The following is an 18,947-nucleotide window of genomic DNA, read 5'->3' as shown; positions in this document are numbered from 1 at the left end:
CATGCTGCGCATTCCACACTCAGCCTTTCAGAGAGGAGAAACTCATATCCCCCTGAGAGGGGAGGACAGCATCATACAGGTGGTAAAGCATGTAATAAAATGTCTCAGAGACAGAGAGAGAGAGAGAGAGAGAGGGAGAGAGAGAGAGGGAGGGAGGAAAAAGGAAAAAACTAGGCAGTTCAATAAACTGATAACAGAGGTCTAGATGTTTTTTTTTCTTTCCCTCTCTCTCTCTCTCTGTCTCTCTCTTTCTCCCTCGTTTGGATCAGGTGAGGGGGGTTTCTCTGCAACACACTGAAACATAAGTTCCATTCTTCTACTCTTCCAGCTCCGGAATCATTTACGGCGGGCGGGCCTGCACCCGGCTTCACGGATGGCTGACTGGAATCACACGAAGGTGAAGTGACTTGTTCAGGGTCAACGGCTCTCACGGCTGAGTTGGGAATTAAAACCAGGGGGCCTCCCTCTGGCCTTACTCTCAGGCCTCTCATCCTACACTCCATCTCTTAGCGTTGTTATTGCAGGGACGGCGCAGACGGGAAACGCCGCTGCTCCACCTTCCCAACCCCCAAGCCGCACGAAAAATGTCGAGCGGCAAACGACAGTTTTAAAGGAATTTCACGGGACACAATGACCAACCGACTGACAAAGCCCAGTACTGACCCATCCTACTACCGTGTCTGGTAGGTTAACGTGTCATTTCGCTGTGCTCCCCGCGAGGGTCTTCTGACCAGACGTGAACAGGGAAGACTGTGTTACTGTATTACTGAACATGGCATGATGAGATGAGAAAATGCTATTAGCCCAATAGCAGATATTACAATATTATTAAAGGTAACAGTGATACCATTTGTCATTAGAAGCTACTGTTACACATTCTGAATGCCACACTGATGGACAGACAGATTAGAAGTTTAGTCATGTTATGTTACTCCACATTGCTTTGTCAGAGTGTTACATAAGCGCGCCTCTAATGTCACCGTTACTTCACGCTGACAAACTCACTGAGTTCCTGAGAGGGGCGTTTGTGCGCCCCCTGCCGAGGATGGCCCCTCACTTAAGGGGTCCCTAATTGTGTGTGTATGTGTGTGTGGTTGTGTATGTGCGCGAGTGTGTGTGTGAATGTGTCTTTGTAGATGGAAGTTAGAGTAATGTGGCCCAGTCTTTGGGTTAAACCAGCCCACACAGGACTTCCCCGTCCAGACAACAAAACCTTATTGAGTGCAGGTGGCCACAAGGCAGGGTGGGAGATGGAGACTTCCTTCCTGCCTCACACTGAGAGTACCTGAGTCTTTCTCTCTCTCTCTCTCCCTCTCTCTTCCATTGTGTTCACAGTATCTCAGCGCTCACTGTTACCACTGAACCAGATGGCTCTAAGCCAAAGCACATTTGGATTTGTACCTGAACCCTTAACAACTGTTCAGCGAGGCAGTATGTCAGTCAGCCCAGAAAGAGCCAGTGAGGATGTGTTTAGAGTCTCTCCATATGTTTACAAGACCATCTTGAGACTCTGTATTGACAATAAATGTCTTGTCTGTGAAGCGTGTTTCTTAAAAGTGAATTTTTCCGTGTTTGAAGGAGTTGGGCTCTTACCTGAGTGTCAGTTGGCCGCGTGGCCGCGTTACATTCAGTGTCGTCCATGACGGACCCGTATGACCCCACCACACATTTCACTGCCCTCATCTGATAGCCAGGACCACATGTGGTAGTGCACTGCATTTTTACACACACACACACACACGCGCACGCACACACACAAAGTAGTTGAAAGAGAAAGAGAGAGAGATATACAGAGAGAGGGGGAGAGAGAGAAAGAGAGAGAGATAGAGAGAGAGAGAGAGAGAGAGAGGTGGGTTAGGGACAGTCAAAATTTCACCTCAACTAACACAGCAATCCTCATCAAATGAATAACACGATGTCCGCGAGTTCATTCCCAGTACCCTGAATGGCCTCGGTCCAGGACACGGCGATAAGCAGTAAGTGCCCTACAGAGCGGCCAGCGCAAGTCATTCATCTCCCCTCCGTAGCATTTTTTCCACTCAGTTTTCGGTTAAGAACACACAGGCTCTTTTCTACCTCACTGACTTGAATGAAAAGAGGTCAAACTTGTGTGGCAGCTTTCTAGCTCGAATTCCACATGCTTCATTTAATGCCTTCAAATATATATTTAACATGATTACCTATTCTACGCTATAGGAGCGTCTAATCTCTATCACACTTTTGTACTTACAAGGAGTTTGCACACACAAATGGTGTAATAATACCCAGTGTTCATTTTGATAGTAGTGTTCCACTTTTTGGTTCCAGTAAACTTTTGCGCAACTGACCTCTGTTTTCTTTTTGTTTTTTTTTTCCTAACCGATAAAAAACTGCTTATGTATAGAAAATGGTAACACACCACAGAGCTGGGCTCAGATATACAGTGTGTGTTTATGCTTATGTTGGCAAGGTTCCTTGTGCCTCTAAACTGTGACTTGATTGGAGGAAATAGGAGTTACACCAGCATAATCAGACAAACCGCGCACACAGAAAGATTTGATTTGTGAAATATGAAAGTTAAAAGTATTACGTTTGGGATGATATTTACTGCTTATCTAATTGTCACTGAGAAGTCAAAGACCACTGTAAATCTGTCTCACACTTTCTCTGACCCTCCTTTGAAACATGTATAAATATTTCATAACATGTCAGGATTTCCTAAATAATGTAAATGTTATTTTGGGCATCCAGCTGTATTTGCACAACGACTTCCCTCTAATGATGCATCAACATATCTGACAGTTAAATCCATCACTTAACCACAAAAAATACACTTTCCCCCAACATTACAATAATAGTTTATGTCCCTCTATCTTACTACATGATTCAGGACTTAGTACTGTACATGACCCAGATTCAATGGCATTTCCTCAACAAAAAAACTCCCTTAGGAAAGTGAGGCTGCCCATGAAGGTAAGTACAATTGCATACTTACTGAACAATGCTGGCAAATCCACAAATCAGCACTAAATACAATATAAGGCTGACATCAGAACAACTTAGGTAAAATTTTGTTGATAAATCAGAACTGGATTGAAGTATCAGTTTGCTATCATCTCCTACTTTCTTGCAATTTAGGCGTGTAAAATGCACGCTCAGAAACATTGCTAAAAGTCAGCAGTGGGTTTTTTGGGGGGGGGGGGGGGGGTGTTGGAGAAAAAAGATGTCACAGCTGTATTGACTTCTGAGAGGCTACAGCCTCATGACAGCTCTGTCAGTTCAGCTCAGGGTTGTCTTTTTGCTATGTCCTATCTCTACCTTTGCGTGTAAAGACTCACCTGTCCCCAGGGGCCTACTTGCCAAGAGGCACACTCCTGTTGTTGGCAGGTTTGGACAGACTCCGGCTTTGACGAGTCACAGAATCTATCATCCAGTCTGTCTTCTCCAAATTGGCACCAGGTCTGACGATGTTTGTAACCTTTACCACAAGTCACTAAGCACTGAAGAAAGCAAAATAGATCATTCTGGTCAGAGAAGGTACACAAGCATTACAAGTATCTCATTGTACAAAAAGTCAAATCATTGACTCCCCTCAGAGTAAAATGTAATACATTTAACGGGGCTCGTGCTATTTAATGCGCTGGATCCAGGGGCACTTGTAAATGTCACAGTTGAACATCTGATACATTTCACAGACCATTTAAGTTGGTGTTATGTTTCCCTCTGGACTATGGTTCCACGGCCAAGTAAACACAGTGTTGCTCGAATGCCAAGACATTCAATGTAACTGTCTAACAAGCATTCCTACACTCTGAGCAAAACAAAGATCAGGAATCCTTCAAAAAGCAGAGGTGATTGAGTTCCCGCTTTCTTTGAATAGCGTACGAAGGCGACAACACAAACGGCGGTGTTTGAGAGAACCAAAGGCAAACCCCCTTACTTCAGACCACTCCCCAGTCTTCCACTGTGGACACAGGAAATCGTTGCAGGACTCAACGGTGAGCTTGTCTCTCTGATTGCACTTGCTGTCATCAATGCTGGCCTCAGATGATTTCCCACACACTGCCCCCCTGCGACGTGTGCCCCCTCCACAGCTTTTGGAGCACTGCGAAATCCCAGACAAAACACACAGCATTTTAGAAACCAATCTACCCGCTTTTATCAGCAAAGTTCGAGGGATAGCTATCCTTTCTGCTTTTGCGGTGCTTAAGGTACGAACTGACAGAAGGGAATCGACACTACATCAAAACATTACACGTGAATTTTTTTTTTTTTTTTTTGCCTTACCTCTGACCATGGGGAGTACTCCCAGCCACCAGGATTACAGTCGCCATGGCAACTCTCCTTGTCATCTGGTTTGCGCTGGTTGCTGCAGTAACGGTCGTCTACCTTTTGGGTCTTGCCATCGACCCGGCTGTGCTTGGCACAGTAAATTTCCAGAGTACGGTAGCCAAGCCCACATGTGGCAGTGCACTCACTCTTACGAGCGATGTGCCACCTATTTCGTAACCAAAAAAAAAAAAGAAAAGCAAGACATCACTCAAAAATACCACACCGAGATTGTAAAACTACCAGCAACCTTCCGAGCAATGTTAAGGACTCAGTATTGGGAGAGAATTAGAAAAATGGCCACAGAAATGGAAAGTGACTGGACATGGTGGTAAATAATGCAGAGAAGTGGAGATGTGCTCATTGAAACTACCTTAGCTCACACTCCATATTACATGGCTCGGTGATAACAGCTGGTCTGGGGGAGCCGTGACACCGCTGGTCGGACACCACCACGCGGTCTGACTCACGATTACACAAAATCTTCCTCTTTCGCTCTCCTAATCAGGACATGATGGAAAACACACCAAACCATAAAAAAAAAAACCCAACAAAGGATAGTCTAAAAAAAGAAACAGCAATGTAATCTGTTTCCTTTCATGTGTAATTATTGAATCTGTTATTAAACAAGAAGAGGAACATGAAATGGTCCATAAACAAATTTTGGAAATCTTGTCTTCCAACATTCTGTTGGAAACTGCAAATGCCTCGCCACAGCAACTCAGCTGCAGATGTGCTCAGATGCCCTCGGTGACCCTAATGTTTGCTCCATAGAACTTGCTAACTTACCTTGGCACAGTCTGCTGCAGTCCTGCCATGGACCATAAGCATCCCAGAAGAACTGCTGAGGTTTGTCCTCTATAGGGATATTATAGGAGTACCTGACGTCAGGGTTATAGAGGTTACCTACAGATAGCACCTAAGACCAAAGAAAAGACACACGTTGGGCAAAGTTTGAGTGTTTAGAATTTAACTAACAGCAATCCAAAAATGAAGCTGATAACGAACTCGAAATTACGGAGTACCTGGACAACGATTTCTTCCTCAATGCGATCAGTGCAGTTGAGTCTCTCGATCACGTGGTCGGAACCACTGTACTCAATGATAGCGTTCCCAACTTTGATTTCCCTTTTAAACATGCTGACCACAAAGTCTCCGTTAAGCAAATACTCCCCGCGACTGTTCGACACAGCTGAAAAGCAAAGCAACCAAAGGCTTTCAGTGTAACACTATTAAATAAAACTCTTTCACATATTCATATACACAGGAGAAATAAAGCAGTTATAAAAATGAAAAAGTATACAATATGTTGCCAAAGTACCCATTTGTGGTACTTCTCACCAGTTCTGTACCTCTTTTGCCAACTCCAAATGTACAACCTCAAATCTCTTTTTTCAACAGATGTTTAAAAGCACAGACAGGAAAAAAGTTTGTGTTTTCATTCACTGTAAGATTTAGTAATAAAGAAGAGAAATGAATCTAATTGGGGTAAAATAATCCCACATTCCACCAAAAGGCTGAATCTTCCTGTAATGCATTCAGTCTGCAGCCCAATTCACATTAATGCGATTATGTAGCTAATTTCCTGAGTTACTTTCCTCACCATCTCACACATCAGGGTAATGTAGCTGCAGAACCAAGCCTGTTTTCCATATAGACCTCAAGCACACATACCTACCGCTAAACAGCCCCAAAACACACTGGCTTTCTCACACACATGCACAGCGCTATCTCAAGGGCATAATGACCTACCAAAGCACCAAACCACACACACACACACACACACACACACATATACATATGCACACACATACGCAGTTTCAGCAGTATCTCCGGGGCATAATGACCTACCATAGCACCAAACTGAGGACAGGAACTGTTCCCGAAGGCTGTCCAAGTTCTGGATCATTAACACGTTAGCATGTGTGTTCCAGTCTTTAGACTCAAAATGGTAACACACAAATCTCTGCTCTCTCTCACTGACTACAGAACTACTATTTAAACACAGTTTTTCAAAGATATCAGAACTACAGAGTTCACTATTCTTTAGTCTGTACACTCAAATATGACAGACCAACCTTCAGACTCAAAGAAATTAATATTCATAACATTAACACTTTGCTATGACTTTGAATTGCGACCGAAAAATACAAAACGTGTGCCTTTCAGTTGTAAAAGTGTGAAATGAATACACCATCAATCAGTCCAGATTTTTATCAGTCATGACATATCAATCACATCAGTCTATCAGTCAAAGTGTATTTCTGAATACACTGTAACATAAATATTTATGTCCTATTGATCATAGGGACAAATGAGATGTTGCATAAGGAGAAAGAAGAAAAAAAGACAAGCTGAGAGTTTAAACTCTCTTACCGAGGTAGTTATCATCCTCTGGTTTCCCTGAGTAGCTGTGTTGTCGGACGTCAATGTTTGTAGCACCACTGGGGATTCTCACCACCACGTTGTATCCTGGCAACCGGCGTGTAAAAAAAAAAAAAAAAATCATTCATCAACCACAATGCACATTAATGAATACCAAAACGAAATAAAGCCATTCAAATGAAAGTTGCACCTTATACCTTGACCCGGCACAGTATGCTGCTGACATAGCTTTCCTGTAAAACGTGGACTGCTAGAGAAGCCGTCAGAACAGGCTTTCAGCGACCTACCGTAGTGTACGGTGTTGAAAGTGCCTGCCATGGTCTTACAGGAGGAGTTGTCACCTCCACACACCCCACACTTGTCTCTCCTTGCTTTGGAGTTCAACACATGATCACATCCCGCTTGCTGCACACAAAACAACATAAAAAAAATAGCTGAGTACGACAGAGTGCTTTTTGGTTTCTGTTTAACATCTGAATGACACTCACTTAACCTGTGAAAGAGCATACTGAGGTTCAGATATCACACGGTATATGTTTAAACTGGACCCTTGTTTGATTGCACTAACTTTTTATGTTTTATGTATGCTAAAAGAAAGATGCTATGCACAAGAAATCCCACCCATCAATAGGATCATCATGCATAATCCTGAGATTCCAGTAATTAGATGGTGTATTGTAGACATACTTACAGAAGAAGTAAGGCTAGTTAATGTGATCTATTTTTGGCTATACACTCAGACTTAGAATGGAAATAACAGAATAATGCCATAGTAATTCACTGTCACCAAGACAAAATGGCCTCTAACACAGTGTTCATAGTAGTCTGAGAAAATCTATTTCCAGGCAATGGCTTATTGGTGAAACATTTTTTTTTTTTTTTTACTTCAGGCGGTAACTTTCTAAGTAAGAGACATTCCAGCTGGAGAGCTGCCGCAGCATCAAAAAAAAAAAAAAAAAGAAGAAGAAGAAGAAAAAAAGAAAAAAGAGAAAACCTCAAGAGCAGTAGACTTTACTGTGTTGAACTGAGGGGCAGAAAGCCCTTGGAGGACATACAAAAACGTTGTTACTGTTTGCAAGAGGTTTATCTAAACGTGCGGTAGAGGTGGAGTGATTTAACACCAACGCTCACCCTGCAGAGGCCTTGCACGCAAATGTCATTGGTGTCTGGCCCACACGGCGTGCCGTCGATCACTCTGTCCCTGAGCTGATAGTAGGCTGTGCTGCCTGCAACTCTACAAAAGAGTTTGCAGCGATCCTTCATCAGAACTACGGAACAAAACAGACCGGGGGAAAAAAAACAAAACACACAGTTAACTAACACTGTCCTATCACACTTTATCAAAATCTCACAATTTGATTTTGTATCTTCATATCTCAGTCGGACTAGATTAACAAATACATGAGGCTGAGTCAGACGAGTAAGGTATCGTATGTAATGGTCGGGACGTGTGTTTTTGCTGTTTTAGCAGGGAGGCGTGGTGACTTACTTCCACTGTACTTTGGTACCCAGCGCACGTTTGGAGGTAGACCGTTGATGTTGAAGTGGCGGCCGTCGAAGGAGGCGCACTGCTCCTCCCTGAAATCCTTCTTCTGCTTGGAGCATGGCTCGGAATTGCAGGAACGAAATTTCATCCTGCGTCCCACACAGTATCTCCCCCCGTTTTTGGGCCTTGGGGGACAAAGAGAGAGACACAATATCACCGCTGGGTTGTGATACTACCCGTCATGATTTTTGTCCGCTCTCTGCGGCCAACCCGACTACTACTGTACAACACTACAATGCGTGACCAACTACGTCCAATGCACGAACCAAGCGGGGATGAGGTGGGTGTATTTTGAGGACAGTTTGGGTTTTTTGCGAAAGAACAGCGACACTCTGGGTGTATTTCACAGGAAGTCCGAAAAAGTTGAAATGCAAAGCCTTGGCTTACACAGGTCGGTTGCACTCGCGGACGGCAATCTTGATGCCCCCCCCACAGCTTCGTGAGCATGTCCCAAACGGACTCCACACACCCCAGGCCCCCTCTTCTGGTACAGCGTCATTCTCTTTGGTAATGCACACGCCGTGTTTGCAATGCTATTGAGAGGAGAATCAGGAACAAAAATGTCAAAGGATGAGAATATATCTATTGTCAAGCCAAGTCTGAGTCAAGCCTTTTTTGAAGCCAGTCTCAGAGGCTTTCTTTCAGACTGAGTGAGTAAAAAAAAAACCCACATTAATTGCAAACGTGTCTTTCTAAGAGGAAGTGACTCGACTGGAAAAAACAGGCAAGATGCGTTCCAGGTATATAGCAAAGGGGCTGCTGTCATGTTCAGTGAAGACATTTTTTTAAATAACTGGACTGATGCTCCCCATGTAAGACCATAGTGTTTTGGTGCACTAAAACAATTTGTAAACAACGTGAAGCTTCAGCATGTGTGCCCTGAGACCTCCGAAGCCGGTATACCTCCAACCCCCCCTTTTAAGTCAGACAAGTGAGCAGGAAGTGGAAGCTAGGCTAATTAAAAGCTACACTAAACCAGTAATGGATAGGGAAATCTCTGCAAGTCTCCATTCACAGCTCTGCTTAAGCCTATTATTGCTTCATAATAATACAGGCCTTGGAACAAACCAGTCTCTCCTTCAAATCATTCAAAATCTGTCTTTAAAAATGAAGGGATTTGCACAGCATGCCATATGCATCATTTGGGTTATATTACGGATTCTTGGATGAATATTTTCTTTTTCAGGCAGCGTTGCAATTGGTTTTGAAAAGCTGTTTATCATGTTTGTTCAATGCCATTCTGCAGATTACTGCTGAACAAACAAGAGTTCAAAGCTACAGTTTTTCTGTCACGAGAAAGTTATCCTCTTGGCCTTCATGCTCGGATGGCTGGAGTGCCTGTTTATATAAGTGAAGGAGTCTATGCATGTCTTTGTGTGAAAGGACTTTAGTGTGCATCTGCTGGACTTACCTTTCCAGGAGAGCACTCGGTTCCATCCGCCCACGGCATGTGCTGGGTCCGACAGCCTCTCTGGGCGCCTTCTGGGCTGGTACACCACAGCCTCCGACACTGCGTCTGGAAATCATCCACAAACACACTGTTACTCTCTGAAACTCTCCAAGCAAGCAATACACACTCATCAGTACTTCACAAGACATGTCTTTCAAACAAAACCTTTGAATACTTAGAGAGCAGCTGCGAAAGGTATGCTACACAAAACTCAAGAACGTTACGTAACGAAAACTCATCTTTGCAACTTAAATAGATAACTTTCAAGTTTTTGAGGGGGGAAAAAAAAGAGTTCATAATGAATGTTAGACTTCATACTGAGCTCTCTATACGAGTGAGGGATTACTTGTTTTTGACAGAGCAACATGAAAGCTTAACCGTTTGATTCCGTGTAGAGTGTTTCCTTACCATATATGGGCACACCTGTGTTCCAGGCCCAAATATTAATTCACACTGTTTATTGACATTGTATATCCTTCCGGGCAGCTGCTGAGATAGACTGTATGGTCTAGATACTGGCTCATCGAGTAAACATTCACCATACCCTGTGCTAATAAGAAATAATAAAAAAAATGACTTAAAGAAAAAACAAAAAAACAAAGACAAACAAGACAATAAAAACACCTTCAGTATGAGGAATTTAAGTGTGGAGCAACAGAACTCCCAATCAGTTACCTACCAAAACCTAAACAATGCTACTGCAACACAAACCCATACAATCGTTCACTGCATTTTTATAAGGAAAACAGTTGCTGCGTACTCGAGAAACTCTGTGATGTATTTCCGGCTACATTTGGACCACATCCAAGGGTTGGTGTAGTAATTCAGGGTGGGGGCCATCACGTGCTGTTGATTTTTAACACCATCCTCTTTGCATTTGTTACTGTCATCATGTGGCATGTTGAACCTAAAAAACAAACAAACAAACAAATCCACAGAAAAGATCAGCCAAGTTCATTCAAACCTGATGCTATCACTCTGCTAATTTCTCATCGCTTAAAAGGGGCCAACATGTGTGTGTGTGTGTGTGTGTGCATGCGTGTGTGTGTGCATGCGTGTGTGTGTGTGTGTATTGTACTGTGTTAAAGAGTGACCCAGTAGACTGCTCAGGAATAAGAGAACCAGAATGGATCAGAGTAGAGGCTGACACTGGTAGAGAGGTGAGGTATGCACAGCATTGCACTGTATTTCACGGCGGCTCAAATACTTAGAAGACCGTGGCAGTGATGTCACCTATTAACACGGATAAGAGCGGAATTCAAAAATCCCATTTTGTGTATATGGCACAAAAAAAAAAAAAAAAAGAGAATTTGTTTAACAGACCGATTTTGCAGAGCACCATGCCTGGCAACCACCCTGTACCGTGCAGAGATTGTGGATTCTATGGAAAAGCTGCCTGTACACGCAGAAACTGGCTTATAGCCTCTTAGTCTTTCACACTGACATTAGGAGCGGGAATAATGCGGGGAAGTCTGGCTGTGATTGGACCGTTCTTTATCAGCTGGTCCAACGGAATTCTCTCGGACCATTCACTTCAACACACAGCCCAGACGATTAATCTTAATAACCCACTGCACCAACCACAGCCAACAGCTGACTGCTCCTTCTACTCCTTGGGGTGCACGTGGTTCACCTCAGCAAAAGCTACAGTTAGACATTAAACTCGTTCTTCTAAAGTAAAGACAGACAAAGTTTAAATGTCTTATCATATTACAGAGGATGTACCGTCTAACCGTAACATCTGCACAGACTAAAGCTTCACAGAGACTAATACATTTAGATTTTTAAACAAAAATTAGTAGATAAGGTGCATTGCAGGACATAATTTGAGGACAAGGAGACCTTGGAAAGACCACAGTGAGCGAATTATCATGTAGTTGTGTGTGTGTGTGTGTGTGTGTGTGTGTGTGTGTGTGTGTGTGCTTGTGTGTGTCACACTGTGTACAGGAAATCCAGAACAGTGGGCCATGACAGAGTTTATTGCTCTCAGATAAAAGCACAGTGCAGTTCAGTGAGATACTGAGTGTGATATTTTGCATCATTTACAGACTAACACTAAAATAATAAAGTGGTTCCAACACGCGATTTCTCAGAAAAAAAAAATTAAAATAAACAAACGCACTTTTGGCAGAAAATGGCAGAGTACATGAAAAAAGCGAGGGTAGGAAACACTCACACGTGACCAAGCTCGTGGGCGATGGTGAACGCGGTGCTGAGCCCATTGTCTTCACTGATGCTACAGCTTCTGTACGGGTCACACACTGTACCCAGCTCAGCAAGTCCTACGAATACAATCAGTTTTAAAAAACATCCTCCACTTTCACATTATTGTGAATTGCCTGTTTGTCTTAATGACTAAGTCTATTCAACCACTTAGAGGTTAAATCCGTCCATGCACACACTGTTTGATGCAAACTCACCTAACGTGTCGCACTTGTCCCGTGCTCGACAGATGTCCTGCCTAGAAAAGAGACACAAATGTATATTATTCATACAAAAGGCACATTCAATTCCTAAATCGTTACCTGTGGGTTTGGAAAAAGACAATGTGCTGGCGGAACCATCATTAGCATCCCACTATTGGGTCTCCGCAAATATGAATAAGGATGCCGGATGACATAGAGATCTCCAGTGCCTGCTCTCACCTGGTGATAAGGATAGCCGTGTCATGGTGGGAGTGGTGGTTGTCATCTGGATGATTCTGACCCTGCTGCCAAATGCAAAAGTTCTTTAAAGTGGCCTGTGCATTGAAAGAGATTGCGGGACCATCCTGTGGAGTGGTAAGAATACAGAACTGGGTCATTACAACTGTGTAACTTTTATTCACAAGTAAATTATAAAGAAGCTGGAGCAATGTCCGTGAAGATTCTCAGTTATCCAGGTCATAGTTGTCCAAGAAGGGTTAAGTCGAGGGCAGCAAGCCTCTTGGATGAGAGGTGAAACGTCTTCAAGAATCTACAACCAAGTCCAGTTGCCCTTGACTTAACCCTTCTTGGATAAAGCTGGAGCAATGCAGACTTACCAGCTCATTACTTATCATGACTAATTTCACAATGACGATATTTATAAGGTTGCCAATGCTGGGATCTTTGTAGATGGAGGAAACCTAAAAGAAAAGTAAAGTACATTAAATCATTTGGATCTCGAAATTAAAAAAAAAACAACTTTGGATGGGTATCTTTTACACGATAATTACACAAAAATCAAATCAGCACATAAACCAAACATGCTGCTAGTATAAGCAAGTCCACAGATGTTTCATATAATCAGTGTGAAAATGAATGAGATTCTATCTGAGGCGTAGTTATATTACACCTCATACATAATATATCATTTCCTCAACCTGAGAGTTTTAAGTGCACAGACAACAGCAAACACTGTAATCTTGTCAAGCAGGGCTTATTAAGACAGTCCCTCACAGCTGGACTATTTATAATGGAGTTAGCTTCAGCTGCTCCAAAATGTTCCTTGGCTGTCGAGGAGTTGATTATGGTTCCAGTTCCTGCAGAGAACGTAACCTTTGCCAGGACCAAAATATAGGTCATCTGCCCTCCCCACATGGCCAAACACAAATGTCTTCGGTATGCCATTTATGCGACATACCCGATGTTATTTTTTCACATTCATCAAAACTGTCAGGAAAGTCTACCTCATGCTGTCATTATCCTGAAGGATTGAAATTCCTGTTCGTTCAAAGCTAAGCTTGTGTTGGCCAAAAGCACCGAGAACCATGAAAGAGGCCCGAGGTTAACTGGGCAGAACTTACAATGGACATCAACGTGAGAATGTAGTGCTGGAGATTGTTCCCGTGATGTTCCACCATTTTGCTGTCTGCAACAACCATGACTTCTACAAAGCGGGGATAGGAAAGGAAGCGCTTTGATCTCCTGTGAGGTCCTGAGTCACCGCTGCTGTCATTAGCTGCATGCTTGTTTTCTGTGGAAGGGGAGAGATTTGCAGAGATCCCTCTGCTCAGAGTTTCCAGGTCAGCCAGCATGCCGGCAGACGCCTTCTGCTTCGCCTTGTCCCTGTGTCTCCCGTGTCTCTGATTATGTCCTAGAGAGAGAACCACAGATTAATGCTGCGCACATGCACGATCACACGCAGACAATTCAACTTTGCCTATTGTGATTAATTAAGTTGTCAACGACCTAATATGCCAGAGACGCAGGATTAAAAAAAAAAAAAAAAAATCAAAGATAGCATAATCTATCCTCTCCAACGCTGCAAAGTATCATGTTGCAATGACAACCAGAGAATTATTTTGAGGGCAAACAATGGACCATAGAACCGCAAATGTTTATTATTGTTACTGGAATGAGTCGAAAAATGAATTGTTGCAGGCCTCTCTCTCTCTGTGAGTAGCATCGGGTCCACAGGGAGGGGGGTTGGGTTAAGAGGGGTTCAAGTTAGGTAAGCTTGGCATTTTACCATTAACCAAAGATGGAGCAAACTCCTCACATCTCGGGACTTAACGCTAACACACTCAAGCACTCCAAAAAAAGGCAAGACGCCTATTGCATGATCTCGATTATGGGTTGATAACCCAGATGCAACATAATTGTATCACTAAGTCAAGAAAGACTAAAACTCTACAAATCACTGTAAAAACAACACTATCTTCACAATAAAAAACAGTCTGAGTAAGAAAACGATACTGTGCTGACTGCATGTGATGGCAATTGTGATGAAACCTATTCCCCTACTTTTACAGAAGATTACAAAAAGCCCTTTTATAAGATATCCCACAGTCTTCCTTGCCTGGGGCATTTTTGAGGGGGGGGGGGGTAGATATTTCCTTTACACATTATGATATCAGAAATATAGTGAGGAACACAAAGACACTGTTGAGCTTCATGCATAAACAGTGACATGAGTCTTTTTACGTTATGTTAACACGATCCAAATTTATTTTCATGGTCATGAATTTCTAAATGTTTGAACTTGGCATCACTTCGCCACAATGCGAATTGCAGCATGTCTTCATGGTACTGGTCCTATCACATTTCCTTATCTAGAGGGTACAGGAAGTGCAAGAGTCAACAGGATTTTGTGGCAATAAACTAAGATGCTGAGATATCAAAGCAGGAGTTTTAAAATGCTCTTCCTGTTCTGCTGCACAAAATGCCTTTTCCCCCTGACTGACATACATGAAAATTCCTGAAAATAGCAGATACTAGAGCTTAAACTATGATAAAAATAGAAATATGAAACTATTCATTCATTCATTTTCTTCCTCAAAAAAAGAAAGTGCAAACTTAATCTTGACCCTGTTAAATGGAGACATAAAAGAGGATTCAGTCCTCTCATACTCATTAAGAAAATCTTTCTGCAGGATGACAGAATTAATGGTAAATTTAGTTTAGAATTGATCTAATTGCTTTACTTTCACCTTGTGGTTAATTGTGAGATTGCAACGTTGAAACCCAAAGAATCAGGGGCGTATATGGGGTCTCTATTTGCTTGTTCATCCCTTTTTTTTGAATCACCACACGACTCTAAGAACCGAAACAATTTTTCAGCAGTTTCACTTACTTTACCTGATTTGATTTTCTTTTGGGCAGTTATTGTAAACTTAGCACATATATTCCATAAGGCTATACATGTATATATGGCCTTATAGTTTCCTTCTTAAATTTTACGCCATATAAATGTTACATAAATTCTACAGGTTCAGCCTTTCCATCCATTGTTGCTTATCATCTTTTTACCCATCAGTATGAAGACAGCAAAAGTAAGTGACACACTAAAACTTTCCTGTATCTTGACGCTATTGGATGTGACTCACCAACTCATGAACTTTGAATGGAAAGACATCATACTTTCATATTAAAAAGGCATAGTGCATGATGCCCTCTTCTGACAATTCATAAATGATGGAAGACTTTATCTGAAGAAATGGTGACAATTTTATTCTACGCACTGCCTCATTCTGAAAAAAAAACCTCCATTCTTCAGCTCTAGCAGTAACACTGAGGAGTCAAGTTGATTTTCAGAACAAGGTGTCATATCTTGCAACAGTATTCCAATTGGCTCCATCCTACTCATGATACTAAGATGAAGGAATGTTTGCATCAATTCAGAATCAGACATAGCTGTGCTTTGCAGCCTCTGTGAAGGTGATGTTTAGAAAGCATTTTATTCTTTTACCTGAAGTGTCACATGATGTCTGCTCTCCCTCAGCCTTCTTTAGGGTGTCCTTTTTGTAGACAATATGAGGTTTGTTGTGTTCTTCTTCATAATGCTCACCATTGTAGCTGTGCAGGGGCTCCACAAAATATTCCCCCTCTGGTGACCTGAAAGTGCCAAGCTGAAGAACCCCCCCCAAAAAACAGAACAAAAAAAAAAAAAATTATTAAGAAGCTTTCAAGTTGAAACAGAGTGTGGTTTTAAGATAGATAGACACATTCAGGCTCAGATCCTTGCTTGATTGATAATGATATGGTGATATAAACATGTGTTTGCATGCTTACTAGTGCATTTACTGACTTCGAGAGGAAAGAGACTCATGCCAAAGATGTTTATCAGCCAATAATACCGTGCAGAGGTTTGATTTAGTTGTGTAATACAGTGTTAAAAGCCACACATTAAGAGATGTAGGGTCAGCATTCATTGAAAAAAAAAGAGCCTTGGCTCTGATCTCATAGTAACAGAAAAACAACTGGAAGCAGTCCGTATTGTGGCTCTAACACGTGCTTTGATTTTAGTTCAATTAAACAAAACAGCACATTGTTCCTCATGTTTCTGATAATCAAAGATCTGCACAATACACAAGACATCCTGACTGGAATGTATAATCCATTAATCCACTAAATGTGGCCCCCAACGGAAAGTCACAGTCTCTGAGGCTTCCTGCATTCAGTGACCAATAATTCTTGAAGCATAGTCTATGATCTAAAACGTCCTGCATGTTCATGCGACTGATTCATAAAACATCCAGTATCTATCACAGTAAACACTATGACTCCACCCATAGGTGTGATTACTAGTCCTAAGGGTCTTAGGCTGCCAAAAAAAGTGGAGAGGTGATACCATTTACCTGAGAGATGGGAGACGCCTAAGCATTGGAATCCCAACGCAGACTTAAAGTAAACACTCGTGCAGATACAGTAAGGAATCAGAACATACATAATTTATACATTTACCAGAGAAGTCAGTGAAGAGCAATCATGCTCCTTCACAGCGACTTCACACGACAGTAGTGTGACTCTCATCTATAACATTAGCCTATACTTGCATGAAACGTTTACAAAGATAACTTGGTTCGATTAGTGTCACGTATTTTTAATATGCGTAAATAGTTAGAGCAACAAACATGTAAAGGCTTTTTTTCTTCTTTATCTTTTTTTTTTTTTTGAATCTGCAATGTGTCACCGTGAGAATGTCCCCTTTTTTGTGAGTTATTATTTACTTGTCAATGGAGTACGTTAAGCCTCCAAATATGGAATGACGTTTACGTCACCACGGCTAGAGCTACCTCAGCACTGATGTGCGTAGGACGTCACTAAGATCACTATCGAAATGTAAATTTGAATGATTGGGAATTGCAAGTCACCATGGATTAATTTTCTGCTACTGATTCATGAACACGCACAAAATCCCATTTGTTTTCTACAAGCTCAGCATTCTAAATAATGAGGGAACAAGTGACAAGGAGAAGCACTTTTAGACCCTACAGTAGTTTATTCTATCTATCAGAAAGCGATAGTTTCATAAATCGAGATTATATCAGTGATTTTTAGAGTTGCCTTTCGCATTTCGGCAAATCTAATATTACAAAATCATACGTAAATAAAGGATGCTGTTTGAACTGTGTTTTTCAAAGTCAAACACGACTTGTCAAACTTGTCGCGTTATAAATCATTTTATTGAAATATGCACAAACTCACCAAACCGGAGCAAAGGCTGATGACTGCTGTGTGCTCCGTTTTAGCATTCACATGTCCTTTATAGAAGCAGTGCTGGTAGTCTGTATCTTCCTCCTCCCCCTCTTGTGAAAAATCCGTTAGATTACCTCTGTTGGGTACTCCAAGTATCGTGACAGTGTAAAGTGGCGCTATAAATCCCGACTCGAGCGTGAGGTTAAGGTGATAGAGCTGCCCAAAGGCATATATTCTATAATGAATGCGCTCCGAGGCCCAGTGATCGGAAACGTTGCCGGCTGCATCAATACTCCGTTTTTTCCTTTTGAAGTGCACGCTCGTCGGCAGTTTGTCACCGGCTTCATTCACTCTTGACGGAGTTACAATCTCATAAGCACCAAGCTGTTCAGGCAGTTTGGCTGAGGACAGAATCAGAAACAGCAATCACAACAACATGACACATATAATACATAGTAATAATAATAATGAAAATAAGAAGAAGAAGAAGAAGAGGAAGAAGAAGAATATCAGATTCTGTATCATGTCACGATGACCCTTGAAAAACTAGGTAGATCAAAATATTAAAGTTACTGGTCCTGTCCCCTCTCAAAAATATATTGATAATCATGTGCTCCCCTGATCCTCGAAAAAGTCATTCATTCTCTGCACTCCGGTTACCGAATAACAGAGCATGCGAGGGAAAGACAGAAACAAGTGAAGAAAAGTAAAAACGTTTGTCTTACCTTTTCTTGATCCTAATCGCAGTCTCCCTGTTGATGCTGCTACATTCAATAAGATTGGGAGTAATAGAAAACCAGCAGCCCGAAAGAGCACATGCATGTTTGTCCAAGTTAGGTAGAAAGTTGCACGCCTGAATGTAATAAGCCAACACTGATACTCTATCAATTTTCAAGCGCGCGGCAGCTTCATTCAAATCGATTATCCCCTACTTTCGGTAGGTGGGTTCCTAGCCGCTAATGTGCGCGTAGTCGGGAAAGGTTCGCGGAATCCCTGGCGAACATGCATAATGTAAAAAGGGGTCTAAGTATAGAAAACTGCAGTGGGCTTCACTCCACGAGCTCACTTTGCCCGTGAAGTCATGGGCGGGATTACACATGAAGGCAGTTGAAGGTAGCCTACATTACTTTGTGGAACACGCCTCTTTTACAAAGCCACTCCTGCTCCAAACACTAATACCCTCAATCTGACCATACTACTAGTATGTGTAATAGAAAGAAGTGTGTACTTTCTAAGTGTTCAAAATTTGATTACCATAGATTCGAATCTCTTTCTTTTCTTTAATCGAACGGGCTATCAGTTCGTTAATAGGCAGGCGTTAAAACACCCCCTTGAGTGAAAACCGGCTAGCCCATTCCCTGACACGGTTAAATGAGGT

The 18,947-nt window shown here is 42.1% G+C and overlaps 1 protein-coding gene across 1 annotated transcript in view; it reads right to left on the bottom strand.

Moving 5' to 3' along the window:
* Positions 1-18,391, bottom strand: part of adamts9 (ADAM metallopeptidase with thrombospondin type 1 motif, 9) — a 40,535-nt gene extending 22,144 nt beyond the window's left edge. The window contains exons 1-23 of the mRNA XM_030776744.1: positions 18,295-18,391; positions 17,579-17,970; positions 15,840-15,999; positions 13,456-13,745; positions 12,712-12,795; positions 12,335-12,459; positions 12,110-12,150; positions 11,866-11,971; positions 10,450-10,596; positions 10,098-10,239; positions 9,651-9,755; positions 8,627-8,772; positions 8,183-8,364; positions 7,825-7,961; positions 6,981-7,098; positions 6,685-6,780; positions 5,334-5,500; positions 5,098-5,227; positions 4,682-4,808; positions 4,267-4,477; positions 3,920-4,084; positions 3,318-3,479; positions 1,594-1,713 (exon numbers count right to left, since the gene is read on the bottom strand). Of these exons, the coding sequence (XP_030632604.1) occupies positions 1,594-1,713; positions 3,318-3,479; positions 3,920-4,084; positions 4,267-4,477; positions 4,682-4,808; positions 5,098-5,227; positions 5,334-5,500; positions 6,685-6,780; positions 6,981-7,098; positions 7,825-7,961; positions 8,183-8,364; positions 8,627-8,772; positions 9,651-9,755; positions 10,098-10,239; positions 10,450-10,596; positions 11,866-11,971; positions 12,110-12,150; positions 12,335-12,459; positions 12,712-12,795; positions 13,456-13,745; positions 15,840-15,999; positions 17,579-17,970; positions 18,295-18,391 (3,450 nt within the window). The remainder of the gene's footprint in view (positions 1-1,593; positions 1,714-3,317; positions 3,480-3,919; positions 4,085-4,266; positions 4,478-4,681; positions 4,809-5,097; positions 5,228-5,333; positions 5,501-6,684; positions 6,781-6,980; positions 7,099-7,824; positions 7,962-8,182; positions 8,365-8,626; positions 8,773-9,650; positions 9,756-10,097; positions 10,240-10,449; positions 10,597-11,865; positions 11,972-12,109; positions 12,151-12,334; positions 12,460-12,711; positions 12,796-13,455; positions 13,746-15,839; positions 16,000-17,578; positions 17,971-18,294) is intronic.
* Between the last annotated feature and the right edge of the window lie 556 nt (positions 18,392-18,947).

The sequence above is a fragment of the Chanos chanos genome, chromosome 6, assembly GCF_902362185.1.
Source record: "Chanos chanos chromosome 6, fChaCha1.1, whole genome shotgun sequence".
Lineage (NCBI taxonomy): Eukaryota > Metazoa > Chordata > Actinopteri > Gonorynchiformes > Chanidae > Chanos > Chanos chanos.
Note: the sequence above shows the minus strand (reverse complement) of the source record. Positions and strands in the feature narration are given on the sequence as shown.